Raw genomic sequence first — 18,729 nt, 5'->3', positions numbered from 1 at the left:
TAAAAAAAAAGAGCTGTGCTGAAACTCAGCTTGAAATCTAAACCTACCAGTACAATTTGAGTTCATGTTTACCAACTGCACTCATCAAATCACTTTCTTACTCTTTCCACTGGCCTCACTGAGGCAGCTGAAGTGACAATGTGCAGAAATGAATGCGAGGATGGTTTGGATGCCAGGATCCACTCTTAATATTGATAAAGGCCAATATTCACTGGTTTTCTTATTTAAAAATCTTTCGGCAAAATATCTTCTTCTTTGATGATCTTTCTTTTAGTGCTTAATAGTGCTTCACCCGTCGTAATTATCGCGAAAAGATTTACGTTGGAATTGCTGCGCAGATTTTAACACCTCCGGGCTTTCACCTTTATTTTTTCCTGTTATTTCTTGAAATGCCCCTATACACTACACCTTTGTAACTTTTTAATGCACTATGCCTGGATGAATGGCAGCACCGCCGGGCTCCCTGCAGCCCAGGCACACTAGGGGGACTATTTCTCTGCAGTGGAAGAGCACCGGGGCTTAAACAGCACAGCAGCGGTCCCGTTCCAGAACTCTGCGGTTTAGTAATCTGAAAAAAAAAAAAAAAAAAAAATTATAGTTACTTTCACTGTAAATGAAAACGTAAAATGTATTATTATTTATGCAATATTATTTGATTATATTGATTATATATTTTATTTGCTATTATTATGTATTTGGAGGTCTTTTCTGGCATAGTGGAAGAAATAGAGAGCGCCCACAGCAGAGATGGTGAACGAGTTGGGTCTTACCCTTATTTTTTTTTTCTTCCTAAGGCAGTTCCAGACTTGCTAAGGGGAGTTTACTTTGGACGAACTGTTTTTTAATGCAGTTTTAATAGGGATTTTTAGGTTGCTGTTTGTTTGTTTGTTTGTTTGTTTCGGGTCGGTTTGTTTGTTTGTTTTCCCCACCGCTAGCGAACGATTTTGCGTCAGGTTCTCAAAGAATCATCATTTCAGCGTCGGTTTCAATACTTGCCGTTTGAATCTCCACACGCTTCGCCGCCCCGTCCCTCGGAACCGCGCAGAAGCCGCCGCCCCCCGCCCTCAGCGCCAGGAGCCCGTCCTTCGCCCCCGGCCGCTCCGCGCCGTCGCAGTCCCCGCCGGCCGCCGACTACAGCTCCCAGGATCCCTCTGGGAAGCCCGTCCCTCCCTCCCTCTCTCTCCCTCTCTCTCTCTCCCTCTCCAAGCCCTTGTTGTTTGAAAAGGCTCCGGCGGAGTTTCGGGGGGAGCCGTCGCCGCCGCCGCGCTCGGGGCGGCGCTGGGGCGGGGGCAGGCGGGGCCGGCAGGGGAGGTGCCGCCGCTCGGCGTTGAGGGGGAAAGGGGCTTGAGGGGCGGGGGGGGGGAGACACGGCGCGGTGAATTCCAGGGTAAACCCCTCCCTCGCTGGCCGGGAGGGAGCGGACCAAGCCCCCGGCCACGGCCCCAAGCCCGAGGCGAGACCACCGCCCCGCCACTCCCCGCGCAGGGCAAGGCGAGGGAGGGAAGGCAGCAGCGCTGGTCGATCCCCTCCTCCCGGGCGCAGGGGGAGGAGGAAGCAAGGGAAGGGGAAGGAGCGAGCCCGTGGAGCCGCGGCGGCCGGCGCTGAGCTCGGCGGGGCGAGGGGAGGGAGGGGAGCGGAGCGGAGCCCCCCGCGGCCGTTCCCGGCGGGAGGGTCCCGGCGGGGCGCGGGGGCGGTGCCACCGGCGCGGGGCGGTGGCTGGATCCTGGATCCTGCCCTGGGACGCCGAAGTTGCGGCGGGGCGGCGGCCGCCCCTGTCGTCGCTCCCGATGTCCGTGTGACTCGGCGGCGGCGGCGGCGAGGAGGAGGAGGAAGGGGGGACCCTCCCGCCTCAGCCCCTCTCGCCGCTCCGCTCCGGCGGGTGGTTGTCCGAGAGAGACAGGCACACACACACCCCGCGCCCCGTCCCGCCCCTCGCCCCGCAGCCCCGGGAGGCCGGGGCGGGCGCGGTGCTGCCGCCGCCGCGGATCGGGGCTCCCTCGGCCCGGGCGCCGGTGCCGTCGCTGCTGCCTGAGGAGAAGGAGGAGAAGGAAAAGGAGGGAGCGCCCCGGCGGGCAGCGGCGCAGCCATGAGCGGCGGGGAGGTGGTCTGCTCGGGCTGGCTCCGAAAGTCCCCGCCGGAGAAGAAGTTGAAACGCTACGTGAGTGCCCTCTCCCACTCGCGGGCCGCGCTCCCCCTCCTTCTCTCCCTCCTTTCCCCGCTTCTCTCCCGGGGGACTCCGCGCTCGCCTCCCGCTCCCGCCCGGCCCGGCCCGGCCTCCCCGCGCGGTCCCTGCCGGCCGGGCCCGGGCCAGCCGCCCTCCCTCCCGGCCGCCTCCCTGTTCCAGCCGGGACTTCTGCCCGGCACGTCCCGTCCGGCTTCCCCAACCTTTATTTTCCTTTTTTTTTTTTCTTTTTTATTTCCCTACTTTCCTTTTTTTTTCCCTCCCCCTTCTTTTTTTTTTCCCCTTATAAAAAGGGGCGCTGAGCGGTCAGATGTTTCCAGCCCAGCTTTTTATCGCCTTTCCGAGGGAGTCGGGAGCAGGGAGGGGGGCGGAGTTTTCCCCCTCTTCCCTGTGGATCCGGGGCTCGGTCTATATGTATTTTTAAACGTAAACACTTGCCGTGCCGGTGGTGGTGCCCGATCACACGGAGGGCGGGGGGCGCCCCGGCACTCGGGAGCCGCTCCCGGCGGGATCGCAGCCGGGGCTGTCGGCCCGGAGACGGCGGGAGCCGAGGATGCCCCGGGAGCGCTCCCGCTGGGGCCGGGGGGAAGCTCTGCCCTTGCTCTCCGCACCGGGAAGAAGGCGGAGGGAGTTTTAATAGAAATGCCTGTCTCTTTTCCCGAAGTTGTTCCCGCTGTTGCTCGGCAGTGGCTGCGCTCGCAGGGGCTGCAGCGGAGCGGACACCGCGCTCCTGGCAGGAAAATGGAGCGCGTTTGCTGAGCGGGCAGATTCCGTGACAGGGCACATCGGAGCTGCGGGGCCGCCGGGGAGGCTGTCAGGTCACGTAGGAGGGATGGGTGATGCCAGGAGTCATCGCTGCTGGCTGAGCCCTTTCCCATTGGCACCCGGCTCGCTTCACGGCATCTGTGTAATTGGGACAAAATGTTGGGCCTTCTTTTTTTTTTTTTTCCTTTTCTTTTTTCTTTTTCCAGTGTTGGTTGTTTTTTTTTCCCCCTTTTAAGCAGCTAAACTTTCAGATTTGTTTGAGAATCTATGAATTACGGGTTTTAACGTGACCATGTTGTTTTCATCTGTTAGCGATTAGCAACCACTTCTCGATGAACTGTTGCTCTTATGGACGTGTGTTTTTTTTAAATGCCAGGAAACTGGTGAAATGAGACTCTGTTTAAATTAAAAAATAATATTTGGGATAGCCTGCTCTCTGGTTCCCAATGGCAAGAGTCCTGTTTGTGTGAAGGACACAGGATCAGACTTGCAAAGAGAACATCCTGACGGGACATAGCAGGGTTCTGCTTCCCTGCTGAATTGGACATGGACTGTATTTTTGGCCAACTCTCCATGTCTAATTGTGTATTCACAGGATGCCTCTTTACCAGCCTGTAGGAATAAGGCATTAATGTTTTTTAAAAGTTAGAAAAAATTTCCCACTCAGACTCTAAATCCTGTACAGTTGCGCTGTCTGTTAACAAACAGAGTTGTAAGCAAGAGTTTGCCCTCCTAAATCAATCCCATAAATCAATCCCTAAATATGCCAGCTTTCTTTCCGCGTAGCTGTCCCTTCAGTGTATTTATAGCTGTGCTTCCATACTGGAATCACACAGCACCTTTGAGGGGATAACCCTCACTCCAGCATTGGTCAAGTGTTTCCCTGTCCGAAAGAGGTAAATCCCTAATTTTAACTTGAAAAGGGGGACCTGCTTTTTGAGGAGGCAGAGTAATAATATAGAAAGCTTATATGAACATGACTTGGTTTATCATCTTCATGCATTGTAGACCATAAGGTCTTGAGTTTAAATCTTGCACATTGTTTTGGACTGTTTTCTGCGTGTGTAAAAGAAAGGTGCTGTTTAGAGGAGGACTTCAAGTAACATTCCTCCTGCTCATCCGTAGTGCCAGGTCGGTTGTAGGCTGGAGGTTCACGCTCACTTCAAAGACCTAAAAGTGACCTTGACGTCCTGGTCGCCGTCTTTGAACAAACAAAAAGTTGACGTCCTTAAGACGATGAACTTTAGCTGAGTGCACTGACTGAAGGGTTGGCCTGTGCTCTCTGTAATTCTACGCTTAAGCGAAGGCGCAGGAGAGAGAGAGAGAGCTGTGTTTTTTTTTTAAAGCCATATTTTATAGTGGTGATATTTCAAGGGGCTGCACCAGATGAAAAGATGGGAAAGTGATTTCGATAGGAAATGGCTTTTCTGCAATGCATACTTTTCACATGTATATATGGAAAATTGTAGCTTCACGCTCTATTAGTTTTTGCATGCAAGTGTTGGGGCAGACCCAGGTTACCATCTGGAAAGGGAGATAAAAAGTCTGAAATCGCAGTTAAATGTGGTTTCAGTTCTTAGGAAGGGCGTAAAGGAGCACTTTGAAGCTAGTACATAGGCATGTGTTTCACAGGGACTTCAGTTTTTAGTTTGAAACAGTGGGACATGGTATTAAAGCTGGCTTACACTCATTTTGAGGCTAAAAAAAGAAAAAATCTCCAACCAACCCTGTCGTGCAAGTGGAAAAGTCAGATTTCCTTTAATGTATGCCTTAATGTCAATGCCTGTTTCCCTCCTTAAAGGGAGTTCTATTCTCATGCCTCATTCATGTGTTTTTGGTATGAATTAATGTTCTGATAGCCATTGGCACCTGCTGTTGGTTCCCCGGAGCTGGTGTTCAGAACAGTTTGATGGAATAGAGTGGCTGCTTCCAGCAGCAGATCTCTGAGGAAAGTACAGGTAACTTTTGGTGCCAGCTGGGGGTCCAAGATGGGGATGTGGATTTAGTGGAGGAGAAGGGGAAGGGAGCTGGGACTAAATCCTGCACAGGTCTCCACAGCCTATGCTGTGGTTGCACGAGTACCTGAAAGAACTTGTTTGTGCAGAGGGATGGAGGAGTGCTAGATTTCACAGCTTCTGCTACCCTCTTATATGTTTTCCTTTCTTCCCTTGTTCTGTTGCCTTCAACTTTGCAAACATTTACGTGCTTTACCTGCTGTACTTTTTCTGCTCTGGTCCCCTTATTTTTAAGGATGTAGTTGGAAAGCCTGTTTCTCCCCATCTGTCCTTTATGAAGTGATAGTAAGCCTTGGCTTCGTGGTTTTCTGCTACGTTGCAGTTCTGCTGTGCACGTGCCAGTTAAAATAGCTGATTCTTTGTGGTAGCAGCATAGAGGGTTTTTTACTGCCATTATGCTATGAAACCACCAGATATTTAAACACAGCTGTCCTTGGTAAAGCAAGGGAGAAGAGCTGGCGTGAATGGGAATAAGTCTTAAATTCTCTCCTAGAACTACTACACTTTTGTCTGGGGTAGACTAGGGCTCAGTATGACAACTTGGATGTGCTTAGAATCAGGGTCTTAGCATTGATGGTTGGTTTATGAAACCAGTTTGTAGAAAGTCTAATGAGGTAATATAATAATTCTCAGTGTTCTGAGGGGATGTCATTAATGCACATAAATATCTCGAAGGCAAGTGCCAAGGGGATGGTGCCAGACTCTTTTCAGGGCAAGGAGCAATGGTCATAAACTAAAACACAAGAAGTTTCACCTCAACATGAGGAAGAACTTATTAACCTTGAGGGTGGTAGAGCACTGGAACAGGCTGCCCAGAGAGGTTATGGAGTCTCCCTCTCTGGAGACATTCCAAACCCACCTGGACGTGTTCCTGCATCACCTGCTCCAGGTGACCCTGCCTTGGCAGGGGGGTTGGACTAGACTATCTCCCTTCCAACTCTAACAGTTCTGTGATTCTAATGAGTCCTACCTAGAGTGAAATACATTTTATTTGATAAAAGGTAAAACTCCATCAAAAATATCCTGCATAGACTAAACACTTTTTGGGGTAAGTTGGTTCAGATTTTTCTATATCTAGAAGAGTTCCCTCCACTTCTGAGAGTTCTTAAGATGGTTTTGAAAGTAAATTAGGAATCAATTTTGATGTAATTGTTACTAAAAATCCTGTGGTTATTTGACTATTCCTATTGATTGTGCATTTAATTATTTAAAAGCAAAGAGTGTAAAAATGAGAAATAGGCCTGAGCTCCCCAGGACATAAAGGGCACTGATGTAATTCAGACAAGGCTCAAATAGTATCTTCTGACTTTCTAATCTTTTCAGTCATAGACAGAGACTTGAAAAGTGCCAGACTATTAAGCTTAGTTATTGATGTTTGAAATAGAGGCTCAGACAGTATGAGTACAGAAGTGGAATATTTTGCTGTGGTTTATTTGGCAGTTGCTCTTTGGCACTAATCACATAGGTACCTCTTCTGTCTTGAGTAATACTTAAATGTGCTAAGATATGTAATGGTGTTAAGAAATGTTTTATTCAGCAGAATAGTTGTAATTTGGTAAAAGCTGCAGTGCCTGACAAAGGCCCTTTTTCTGGAAGACACCTGTTTGTGTTAAAGCTTTTTTTTCGTGATCTTTCATCAGCATAGTGAGCAAATTTAACAATCCGGTTGGTTTACAGGAGAAAGAAACAAGATGAGCTAGTTTGACATCATTCAGTGCTGTCCCTGTGGAGCTGGGTCAAGTTAAGTTAACTCAAGACAGATGTGTAATCAAGTACCATTATGTGACATCTTAATGTTCTGAACGTGATTGTGCTTGTGCTACTCCAGGAGTTGCTGAAGACCTTGCAGGAATTGGTGTTTGTGCAGAAAACTTTCCTTCTGGAAGGAAGTCTGCCCCTCCCCTTCTGCTGTGCACTAGTCAGAAAACAGCAGTTTGACTTTTGATCTTTTCAAACATGGGTTAGTAAACCGAAAACCATGAAGTTCAAAGCATGACTAAACACAATGTTTTTGTTGATTATAGAAGGAAGTTGCATTGTTTCGTGTGCCAACTGAAGATGCTGAAGCAATCTCTGGTATGTAGGGGGTTATACCTACCCCCTTGCTGTTTGGGTGTCTCACACGAGGAGTGTGGAACTCACTGTACAAGTATTTGTGATCTTTGAGAGCGCATCAGCAGCTGGTGTTGACTTTACTGCCAGAGCTACAGCACTGTTAGTGCTTGACCTGTGCTCTGAATCAGCTCCCTGGGAATGGTTTCAGCGGGTAAGAGCAGGCAACAGTGTATAAAACAGATTAAGAAGTCTAATATACATGTAGCACAATTACCTTCCACTAGTTATTTTAAATTTTTATGTAGTATACCACACTGATGGATACTGTTAATTTAAATGTCTCTCAGCTTGTATGGTCAGACAGTACCTGGACTGCTTGGATGCTTTCTCTCCTTGGTGTAGATAGGAAAGTTGGAGGGGTAAGTAACAGAAATTGTCCTTTTCCTCTTGAAGTGCAGGTGAACTACTGGACATATGAAATAAGGCAGATATTCTAAATATGGTAAATGATGTGAAAAATTTTTCTTAGCAACTGCTAAATAATAACCCTTAATTGGGGACCACGATAGCTGAGAAATGAGGAAATAGTCAACTTTTGACTCTTTGTGATGTTGAAGATGGTTTGCAATTGGATGTATAGCAGCTTATGGATATCCTTTCACTATGCTTCTGTATTTTGATAGGTGTGCTAATAAGATTTGGTGCAGCTAATCACAGGGGATTACAGTTCAATGAGGAACTAACAGGGAGCAGCGAGAGGAAGTGGAAAAACAAATTGATGTCTTCCATTTTCCTGGTGCTGCATAGTGGCTGCTCCTCCACGAATGCACGAAGTCTTGCAGCATTGAATAATTCAGTATAAGCAACACATGTACTAAGCAGAGGAAATAATGAAATACCATGAATTTGACTTCCAATTATACGCAGATGAGCTTGTTTTGCACGCCTCTTAGTCAATCGTAAGCCCCAAGCAGATGTGTGAAAAGTGAATTGGATGTATTGAAAAATGAATGTTTTATTGGACAGTTTAGCTTAAAAAAGTGTAGGCCTTGACTGCCGAAATGAGCACCAATTCTGGAAGCCTTTGGTTGACCAGGTCGCTCTTTCAGCTGAGAGGTAATCCTTCCATTTTCATTGATCTTTTTTGATATTCAACAGTCCTTTATTTAGAGAGAGGAAAATGACAAACAGAACTCTTTCAAGTGTCCTCTTTTCTCTTTAAATTTTAAAACTCTTGGAATGATGGTTTGATCGTTTCTGAGGCATGGGGGGTTTTTTTGTGGGTTTTGATATAACTTCTGGATCAGATAATCAGAATTAAATGTATCTTCTCTAGACATTTAGAAAACATTTATTTCCCATTAAATTTGGTTTATGGCTCTGACAGAAAGCTTGGCAAAAAAATGAAGGATCATCAGTGATTCAAAATGTAGTAATTTTAAGGGAAAGAATAAATTAGTGTATTGTAGATGGCTCTGGCTTGGCTATCTTATACTTCTTCAGTCTTGCTGTCACCTTTTTCTAGTCTAAAAATAGACGTCACCAAAACATATTGGGTGAAATATTTTCTTAAATCAAGCAGGGGAGTACAACTGATGAGGTGCAAGTTTTGTTTTGATGCAGAGCAAATAAATGTGAAGCAAAGATACACCTCCTCATTTTTTTTCATCCCCGCTTCTGTAGTGTTGCTGTGACGGACTTCTTGAGACCTTTTCAAAATGACCTTGAAATTTTCTGTGCTTCAGTGACTAATCATTTTATTGCCAATAGAAGCAATTTCACCTGTTGCAATTTCATGGCAGTATTTCATTAGGAGGGACAGACCTTATGTCATGCAAATGACTTGAGCAAGGCAGGCTGAAAGATCAGACAGAAAGGGATAATCTTGTCAAGGCAGGTATGTGTTGTGTACGGGGAAATATTGTAGTCCAGTGTAATTTGCTGCTGTTTCAGGGACTCTAATGGGAATTCAGCTCCTCGTATGTACAAACAACTAGTTCTAAGGCAGTACTGTAGGGTTTTTTTGGTTTGGTGTTGGTTTTTTGGGGGGGGAGGTGGGGAGGGAGGATTCTGCCGTCTCCCAACTGCAGTAAAATATTGTTTATTCTCAACTCTCCCTTTATCAGTTCTTGATTAGGCTATTGCAGTGGTTCTTTTATGAATTCTGTGGCTTGTTTGCCTTAGAAAAAAGTATTCATAGTTACAAAAAAAAATGTTAGCTTTGTAAATATTGTTCACTGAAATAGGCTTGTTGTATTTCTTTTTTCTTTAAAAAGCACCCCTGGCTTCCAATAAAAGGTTTCATAGTATGTTTTTTGTACTTGTATTTGCTTCCAGCTGTTGACAAAGGTTTTGTTTCTTCTGATGAATTTTTGAAGCTCTTTGAAACATGCCATACTGCTTTTAGTTGTAAAAAGCAATCTTATGTTACGTAGTATCTGCCTGTCTCTTTGGCAGAATACAGCAGGGAAATGTTTATAAGGTAACTTTTTGTGAGATGAAAGAGACTGAATTAACTGTTGAACTCTCTAACCTGCTTTTTCTTTGTATGTTTTTGTTTTTCTAACTGAGGAGAAGGAATATATTTAATTGCATTTTATGCCCCAGAATTACAACTTTAGGATTTAACTCCCTGAGGTTATGGTGACACATTTTTCTTCCCCTTTTTTTTTTCTGGTAAATAGCAGTTGTTTGGGGTAAATGACAGCATGAGAGTTGTCTCTCTTGGAGCTGGTAGCATAATAATCTGTAATTAAAAATGTCAGGCAGTTATGTCCATATGGCTTGTGTATCATTATAAATAATATCTGTACATAATGCAAATAATTCTGTTTAAAAACATACCATGAAAAAGAGGCAATACTTTGGCTAGGAAGCTGTGCCAAGTTACAGTACCAGCTTGTCAGTTCTGGATAGCTGAGCTTAGGTCCCACGTCAAGAAGTGAATTAAATGAAAAGCTTGTGCTCGTTTGTATTTTGTTCAGCAGTCTACTGGCAGAGTGGTTTAAAAACAACTATGGTTTTTCAGGAGATGTGCTTGTTCTTTTCTCTGAGAATTTCTAGGAAGCCAGGAGAAAGCTTTGCCTTCTCTGCAATTTATAAAAGGAGGTAATTTTTGTCTTCTGCCCACACGCTGGCTAACCAGGATGAGGAATCTTGATGTGGGGTGATGTGCAGGCAAGGCTGGGGATGGCAGCTGGGGATTGGGATAAAACTTTGCCCAGCAGGAGAAAAGCAAACTTGTCCCTTTGCCTGTTTCCCACACAGGACTTTTCCAGCCAGCTCGCTTGTCACACGTGGGTTGTTCTGCTGCTTTATAAGTGAAAACAACGCCAGATAAACCCTTCGTGGCAGTGGAGATAGTGGCTGTCACAAAGTAAATCTGGTTCCCCACCCGCTTCCCAGCACAGCCAGCCTTGGGGCAGGGTGATGGCAGATCTGCTGCCTGCCTTGCTCCGGGTGAGCCTGTCTCCACCCCGGGAGGAATGTGATGGGTTTCAGTGGTGCAGGCCAGCGTGCTCCTCCTGCTCCTCTCTCTGGGGCCACAGCTACTGGCAGGCTCTTCAGTATTTCTGCCTCAAAGGGAAAAGGGGGAAAAAAGAAAATCAACGCAAAATTAGATTTTGGGTTATTTTTCTATGTTGTCTGGGGCTTGGGATTTAAAAACAAAATAAACCCTCTGTAGGTGTTTATTGCTGACAGTAGGAGTTCACAGGATTAGATTTGGGGTATGGAGTAAGAATACAGGAAGCTATTCAAACACAGTTAATACCCTTGCCTTCAAATAGACCTTTGATGCAATCAACACATAAGAATTACAGTCCATTTGGGAGAGTTATTAAAAGGGTAAATAAACACATGATATCAGATGAAAAATGGATTTTAGGTTTCAAAATGGAATAATACCCATTTATAAAAAAATAAAGTAAAAAGAAGCAATTCCAAAAATTATGTGTCAGTTTGTCATTTTCCCTTTGTATGAAGAATAACTGCACTGAGTCACGTAATGTGCTAGACGAATGTTCCCATTCACACTTAATGCATGTTTCTGTTACAGTTTTCTGACGTTTGTGTTTCCATGTAGATTGTTTAGCAGGATCAGATGTAGTAGGGAAGCCGTGCCTGGTTTTGGGATGGTGCGGGGATGATGGCTGCTTTGAAAGGGCTGCTTTTGGAAACCAGTCACTGTAGAGCATGTGAACAGTCCCTTATCTCAATGAACTCCAAAGTCCATATACAGAATCTAGCAAACATTTATGATTTTTTAAAAAAAAGGAATATGAATATCTGTGATCCTTAAAAATATGGTAAAATACTGGCAGCAAGTCTGCCCCTTTTAACACTGAAAAGCAAGGAGCGTATTAGGAAAGAGATGGTGGGGATAATTTATTTGGTGCTCCTAATGATTATTACAGGGATTAGTCTGTGAAACAACCAAGAAAGAGGATGTCAAAGTTATGTATGGATTTGATCTGAATTCACAATTTGTCCTTGCATGGTTTAATTAAAAAAAAAAAAAAAAAAAAAGAAAAGAAGAAGAGACAGGGAGAAAGTGGTGGGGGGGAGAGTTTGCAGTGCAATTTGAAACATGAGACTTGTGTTTCCCAGGACAGATGAGGCAGTGGAACGCTCTGCCATGTGGTATCCACATGGGGAATGCAGGAGATTCCGAGGAGGCTTGGAGAGAATCTCCCAGCTGTAAACATGAGTGCTTGGAGGTCTGGGGTGTGATAAGAGGAGACTTCTAAAGTGTCGAGTTGTAACCAGTTCCTGTGGTTCACTTATGTGATCCAGTCTTTTCCTCATTCTGCTGACGTGAAGGAAGTGTCAGAGGTAGGCTATGGGTGTGATGCCATCTGGCAATTCTGCTTTCCTAGAAAGTAGTGATCTGTATGAACTTAATTTGATGTTTAAGCCACAAACTGACAGAAACATACCCCGTTTGAATCTGTCACTTGTTGTTTAATTCCATGATTTCTTGTGGTGCTCTTCCTTAAAGAAATGTTTCTTCTTTCAATAATGGGTTATGCTGGGTGATGTTCTCATGGTGGCATTAGATAAACTTGTTGTTTACAAAATCCTTTCCTGTTACTAAGGGAGATAACTTCGATAAGTGCAAAATATCAGTAACTGTATCTTCCTGAATCTTGCATGTCCTAATGCATCTCCATTCACTGTTTGTGTGCTGTTACTGCTGAAATTATTTGCATCATGCTATGTGAGTAAGTTTTGCAGTCTAATGACTTGTTACTCAGTGTGAAATAATGCTCTTAAAGCTCAAAGCTGAGGTCATGTCACGCTCTTAGTTATGACCTATCTAATACAGTTGTCTGTGTGCACAAATGAAGTTAAATTGCATAAGCTTGTCAGCACTGTGAGAAAGAACTTAAGTTACTCTTCACTACTGAAGGTCTGTTGGCAGAGAAAACACATGCACTCAGGAGTCTTTACTAAGATAAAACCTGGTTTTGATTTTTGTGAAGTTTTGGAGAGGGGAAGAGAGAAATGGGGCAGGGGGGAAATCTAAAGTGAAGAGTAGCATTCAAATGACTCATTAGTGTAAATTGGGAAACATAACCCTGGTTTCGTCCCAGGGTAATTTTGTCCCAGGACAAGTAACTACAGAGTTTTCTGCTGTGGTGTGTGCTTCAGTGCTAAATTAATTCACAGTCCTTTGCATTTTTCCTTGATTTGATGGCTCTGTTTTTCTGTGAATCTCTGCAGCTCCGTGAAAAAAAAAAAAAAAAAGAGAGCAGGAATTTATTGTCTGATTTATAAAGACAGTGTCAGGAAGGTCTTTACTGATTGTGTGAGGGAGGCACCACCATCATTACATAAATTAGATTGTGTTCTTTGGTGGGCCTTTCTTACAGCACAGCCATAACTTACTGTGATTCAAATCTGCTGGTTTGCTGCTTTTAGCCTTGGAAATGGGCATGTTAATTATGCACAACTATTACTGCAGTTTAAGAAACTAAACTTTTGGTGGGATCTGCCAAACTGTGGATGGGAGGTGCAGAGTGGTAAGCAGCACTGCTGAGATGCTCGATTGCTTCCAACAGCTGCTGGGAAGGCAGTGCTATTCCCATGGGAGTGCTTCTCCTGCTTTCTGCTTACGGGAAGAGGTTTTCCTATCAGTCTCTGCAACCAGCATCCGACAGAGCTGAAGTATGTTCCTGCCTCCCTTAGCTGGCTGGAAAATGAGCCTTCTTTTTGTCAATCCTTTGCTTCTGGGAGCTGTTGTTTAAAGGGATGGAATGCTCTTCTCTGAAATCTCGCTCTGCTTAAACAAAATAGGGAATAAGGAAGACTGTGATCTGTCCTTTCCAGCCTGGAGACTGAGCTGGACAGATGTTTCTTACTCAGTGCTAAGGAGGAAAGTCCCTGGCTAGGGGCTCTAGAATGAGGGTTAAAAGGTGAAGAAATCCTACAGGGGCCTCCTGCTGCAATGAATGGCTTCAGCCCTGCACAAGTGAGAGAGAAGATCCAAAACTTGTGTCTCTTTGTCCTTTCCTTCTCCTTCTTCCTCTCATTGCAACTCTTTTGTGTTTATTTTCCTACTTTTAAATTGCATAATTTAGTCCTTCCTGTCACTTCCTAATGTCTGAATCATAGGTAGCTCTTCCTGCCTGCAGTAAACAAACATTTTACTCCTGGCACCTTTCCAAATTGAAATTGTGTTTATGAATGTGTGTGGGGGGGGGGTCCCTCTGGCAGTGTGCTTGGGAAGCTAATTCACTTGTGTACAGGTTGGATAAGCTGCTTACTGCATGCTTCTGTGGCCAGCTGATTTCCTTGTCTTTCCTATCTTCTAAACTGATGGAGCTGCTCGGCTGATCAGGACCAGCAGGTGAATGGTAGCAGAGGATAAAAGCAGAGTATAAACAGTGGGATTATGAGCCTCTGAAGTTAATAACAGTAGCAACTGGGTTGCCTCAAGTCTTGCTGCTGTTGGTGTCACCTCTTCTCTCTCTCATGCCTTGCATGTACATACAGTGCTGAGATACACAGAGGCTGCCATTTAACCAGTCACTTGTGAGAAGCTCTGTCTGGTCTAACATTAGGGCTTTGCTCATTTTTTGGATTCTTTCACTGCAAGGCAGGGAGATAACACAGGGTACTTAGGGACACGTGGTCTGCCTCCATCAGCCTGACGGACCTCTTAGACCATATTTCTTAAAGCTGCAAAATAGGAGTGTATCACCCTCACTTTTCATATTGTTGTTCCTATTTCTAAGCTTTGAAAAATCCTTCATTTTATTTTTGAATTTGCTGTGACTCCAGAATGAAGCATGGAAGACACAGCTAACACCCAGAGAGACTCCCCACCTCACCTGTTGCATTCACACTCTCTCTTTGCTGGTTTCTGTCCTTTATGGGGAAGATTCGTCCTGAATCATGATAGACCAGCCTCACAGTGTGCTGAACAGTACAGCTCCTACACTGCAACTGCATGTGGAACTGTTAAATGGACTTAACTTGCTAAATGGAGACAACACAGGAAAGATCCAGTCCTTGTTTTGGCAACTTGGCATTTGTACCTTCCTATCCATCAGTACCTCCTCACTCCTGTCTCCCATTCTTCCTCCTAAGATGCCACAAAGGTGAGAATAAGTCAAATATATTTAGGACAGATTAGATGAGGTAAGAACAGCCTCAGTGTTATGCTGACTTCATCATGCTTTCTTGTAAAAAAGAAGAGTGAGCACCTTCTTCTCCCCAGTTACAACTTACCTTGATTTTCTTGACGGTGTTGTGTATAGCATGGAAAGCATAATGTCTATGATCTAAAAAAAATAACTAACAAAAACATTTTGCAAGTTGTGCCAGTATGACAAAGCAACAGGATGTTACTCTAGTCTAAAGTAAATTTCAGAAAAGACAGTTGAGGCAGAAGAACCCTGCTGTTCCGTGCAGTAGGAATGCCTCTTGTTCCAGTTTCCACGTGCACAGGGACATGGGCTTTTCCCTTGTGCCATTTGTTTTTATCCAGTCAGTGAAAGAAAGGATGAAGTTCCTCCAAAAGATAAGTTAGAGGGTTTTTGAACCTGGTAGCTCATCTTGGAAGTTGATTAGGTTGGATACCCTTTCTGTTATCATTGCCTACTTATGCTGTTTGCTTGTGTGTACTAAAGAATTTATATTTTTTTCCCACAATAGTGGGAGGAGTTACTGTTTCTATGGTTGGGGTTGAAATGAGTTTCCTGTATTTGGAGTAAGAAAGTAATTTTCTTGGGGGTGTGATTTGGTAATGTACAATACTAGAGAATTGGAAAGAAAGAAGTATGATAGAAGGCAGTATCCTGTTTATAATATATTCTAGTCTAAAATGATGGCAACCTGTTTCTTAATAACACTGTACCATGTGGAAACTGAATGTGGAAACAATTGCATGAAAATATTTTTATTTTATCTGTTTGTTGCATGTGCTTTGGATTTCTTGAAACTTAAAAATACATATTCAAGTAAATGCCATGTTAAATAATGTAGAAAATACTTTTGTGTCCTTTGTATGCTGTGTGGTGAAAGTTTTGCTGAATCAGAAGCAAAAATGTAAGGGTTGGGTCCTGTAATTATAGCATTACAGACCTGTCTACTATTGTCTTTTAATTTAAGCTTGTAATATAAAGTGTCTTGGTTAGAATGAAGATAACACTGACCAAAGCATAATGAAACCCAATTTTTCAGTCATTTGCATTACCTTAAGTTGTCTTGTAATGTTCCACAGTACTGTTTTATCAGTTCCAGTCAATAAACATCACAGTGGTGCACAAACCTTTTCATTTGAACTTGAGGCTATTAAATGATGCTGTTGCACTGAATTTCAGTGATTGCATTATTGTCGTTCATCTGAGGTGATGACAATCTTGCTTCCTCAAAGGATGTTGGGTGTTTTGTTTCTTTAAGAAGACATAAGTAGTACCAAAGGGAAATCTGGTGAGTGTTGTATGATTTTTAGCAAATTGTTAAGCAGCGCTTCTGAGTTGCTTGTGAAACTTCAGTAAGTCTCAATTTAAAGTGCAAATATTTCTCTAGGCAATTGAACTATGCAGCCTTGAGTTGCTATTAAACACCTTTATGGTGTTATGAAAAAATCAGGCTAAGCTTTATACCAAAACTTGTGATTCTGTCAACAGGTGTAAGCCAAGAAAGTCGTTGAGACTGTAGTAGAAACATGCTTTCCCACGAAATAGAATCCAGGGATGTAGCCACTGTAATTGTGCAATAAATTATCATAAATGTGATGTCATAGTCTCTGCAACTTTCTGAAGGGGTAGTCTGATTTTGAAATCAACCGAGTAGTGAATAACAAGCCTCTGAATTGGCCCAGACAACAGCAGACATGTCTGCATCATTTGGGGAAAGCAGTCATCTCCTTAGAGAATTAAACTATTTCAAAATAGAAGTTGTTGACTCAATGTGTTAATCTTGGCTTTTCATGAAGAAGTACAGCATCCAACACTGATTAATTATTTTTTTAATAACAGATCCCTAAACTACAGGCTGCATAGTTAAAAAGAGACAGATCGGAAGAAAGTTCATTGAGGTTATTAAGTGTAACTCCTCTCAGCTGCAATTATTCCCTGGTAGCATTCAAACATTTACCTGTAGGAAAAGGTCCCCAGATGCAGATGTAGTTGCAGGATTGTAGCTTTTAGTTTACAAGGATAATTTCCCAGGCTTGCCCAAAGGTGTATTGTGAAGATTAGGCAAAACCCAACAAATCTTTAAGGTTGCAATAGCATAATTCAGAAACTTTGTTTCGGATAATTATTGTGTGTGATAGCAAGGACATATTGGTCTAACTGTAGCTCTGTTAGTCGTTTATTACTGTAACTTAAAAAGACAAAATGAGGGAGTCCTCTAAGTTTGTTACGGGTCTGGATTAAAAATTAAGTATTGTTAATGAAATTATTTGAAAGAACACATTGAACTTCAATTGAGTGTGGTAACATTTACCTCAGTGTCCAAATAAGTGCATATTCTAAATGCAGTAAAGCACTGTGTATATTTTTCAGCCTTTACCATAAACTCTTGGTGTGTATATAGTAATTAAAACAGTTCAAACAACTTAGAAATTAGTGACATGACAACAAAATATGTATCTTTGCCTTCCTAGTAGGAAGTAGGAGAATCTTCACAAAATGTCCATTCCCACGTCCTTCAGGTAAAAACGTGGGTATGTAAATAAGCCTTGCCCAGAAGGTCCTCTGTGAGGGGTAGGTTGGAACACAATTCAGAGCCAAGAGCCTTCCCAGAATCTACTAGTACATCTCCATATTTGGGAAGCCTTGGGTTTGACCTGATTCAATCATTCCTCATGACCTCTGCAGATGCCTGCACAGGCCTACAGGTGACCTTTTCCAAGCTGAGTCTTGTGTCAAAAGTTCATTCATCCTTTTTATTTTTTTCCCTTTTCATCTTCATTCACTTGAGAAACAATTAAAACCTCCTTGCTTGAGCTCTTGTATTTAGCCTTGTGACATTACACCCTACTACTCTTGTAACTTAATTCATGTCCTTACTAAAAGGTACTCTTTTTTATTTTCTTTCCCCCCTGCCTTTTCCTGTTGGTCTCACTTTACCCTGAGGATCTGCAGCTTCTGTGTTAGCTTCTGTCTCTTCATCTTTGCTGTTCCTTGCCATCAAACTGTTTATGGATGACTTCTCATGCTCATTTTACGTAAACTTTGCATCAATGACACGTGCTTCAGTCTCTCCTCCTAAACACTGCCATTTCTCTGACTTATCTTCTGTATACTGCTGCCATTAATGTTTTGCTACCAAATTAAGTATATTTTCCTCTTTTCTTGGAATTTGTCTTCGCAGCTCACATTCTCTGTTCCCATAACATATGCCCAACATTTTCCTAACTTTCCTAACTTAAGTCCCTTGACCACTGGAGTTGCCCATTCTGGGAACACGTAGGTGTTGGCCTGCATTCACCATGGGTTGGATGTGTGGGCTTTTTCCAGATAGAGCCAACTGTAGCTGGTGTCATATTTTTCAGACTTGCTAAGCATATTCATAGAATCATTAAGGTTAGAAAAGATCTCTAAGATCATGGAGTCCAACCCTTAACCCAGCACTGTTATGTCCACCCCTAAACCATGTGTGCGTGGTTTTTGAACACTTCCAGGAATGGTGATTCTGTCAGTTCCCTGGGCAGCCTTTTCCAGTGCTTGACAACCCTTTCAGTGAAGAAAATTTTCCTGATACCCAATCTAAACTTCCCCTGGGACACCTTAAGGCCATTGCCTCTTGTGCTGTTTCTTGTTAATTGGAAAAAAAGACTGCCCCCTACCTGGCTACAGCCTGCTTTCAGATAGTTGTAGAGAGCAGTAAGGTCTCCTCTGAGCCTCCTTTTCTCCAAGCTCAAGAGCTCCAGCTCCCTCAGCTGCTCCTCATCAGACTTTTGCTCCAGACCCTTTCCCAGCTCTGTTGCCCTTCTCTGGACACGCTCCAGCACCTCACTACCTTTTTTGTAGTGAGTGGCCCAGAACTGGACAGAGGATTTGGGGTGTGGCCTCACCAGTGCCAATTACAGGGAGGTGATCACTGCCCTGCTCCTGCTTGCCACATTGTTGCTGGTCCAGGCCAGGATGCCATTGGCTTTCTTGGCCACCAGGGCACATGCTGGCACATGCTCAGCTGGCTGCTGACCAGCACCCCCAGGTCCTTTTCTGCCAGGACACTTTCCAGCCACTCTGC

The 18,729-nt window shown here is 43.9% G+C and overlaps 1 protein-coding gene across 4 annotated transcripts in view; it reads left to right on the top strand.

Annotated features, from left to right (window-relative positions):
- Positions 1 to 1,915: 1,915 nt before the first annotated feature.
- GAB1 (GRB2 associated binding protein 1) overlaps positions 1,916 to 18,729 on the top strand; it is a 101,051-nt gene continuing 84,237 nt past the window's right edge. For 2 of the 4 annotated variants that reach the window (XM_039391267.1, XM_027729640.2), the window contains exon 1: positions 1,916 to 2,158. In XM_039391267.1, coding sequence (XP_039247201.1) covers positions 2,087 to 2,158 — 72 coding nt within the window. In that variant the 5' untranslated portion in view covers positions 1,916 to 2,086. The remainder of the gene's footprint in view (positions 2,159 to 18,729) is intronic. The other 2 variants (XM_039391268.1, XM_027729641.2) reach the window with 2 other exon arrangements.

This window comes from Pipra filicauda, unplaced genomic scaffold, assembly GCF_003945595.2.
Source record: "Pipra filicauda isolate LSUMZ 115617 unplaced genomic scaffold, ASM394559v2 scaffold92_size2517590_pilon, whole genome shotgun sequence".
Lineage (NCBI taxonomy): Eukaryota > Metazoa > Chordata > Aves > Passeriformes > Pipridae > Pipra > Pipra filicauda.
Note: the sequence above shows the minus strand (reverse complement) of the source record. Positions and strands in the feature narration are given on the sequence as shown.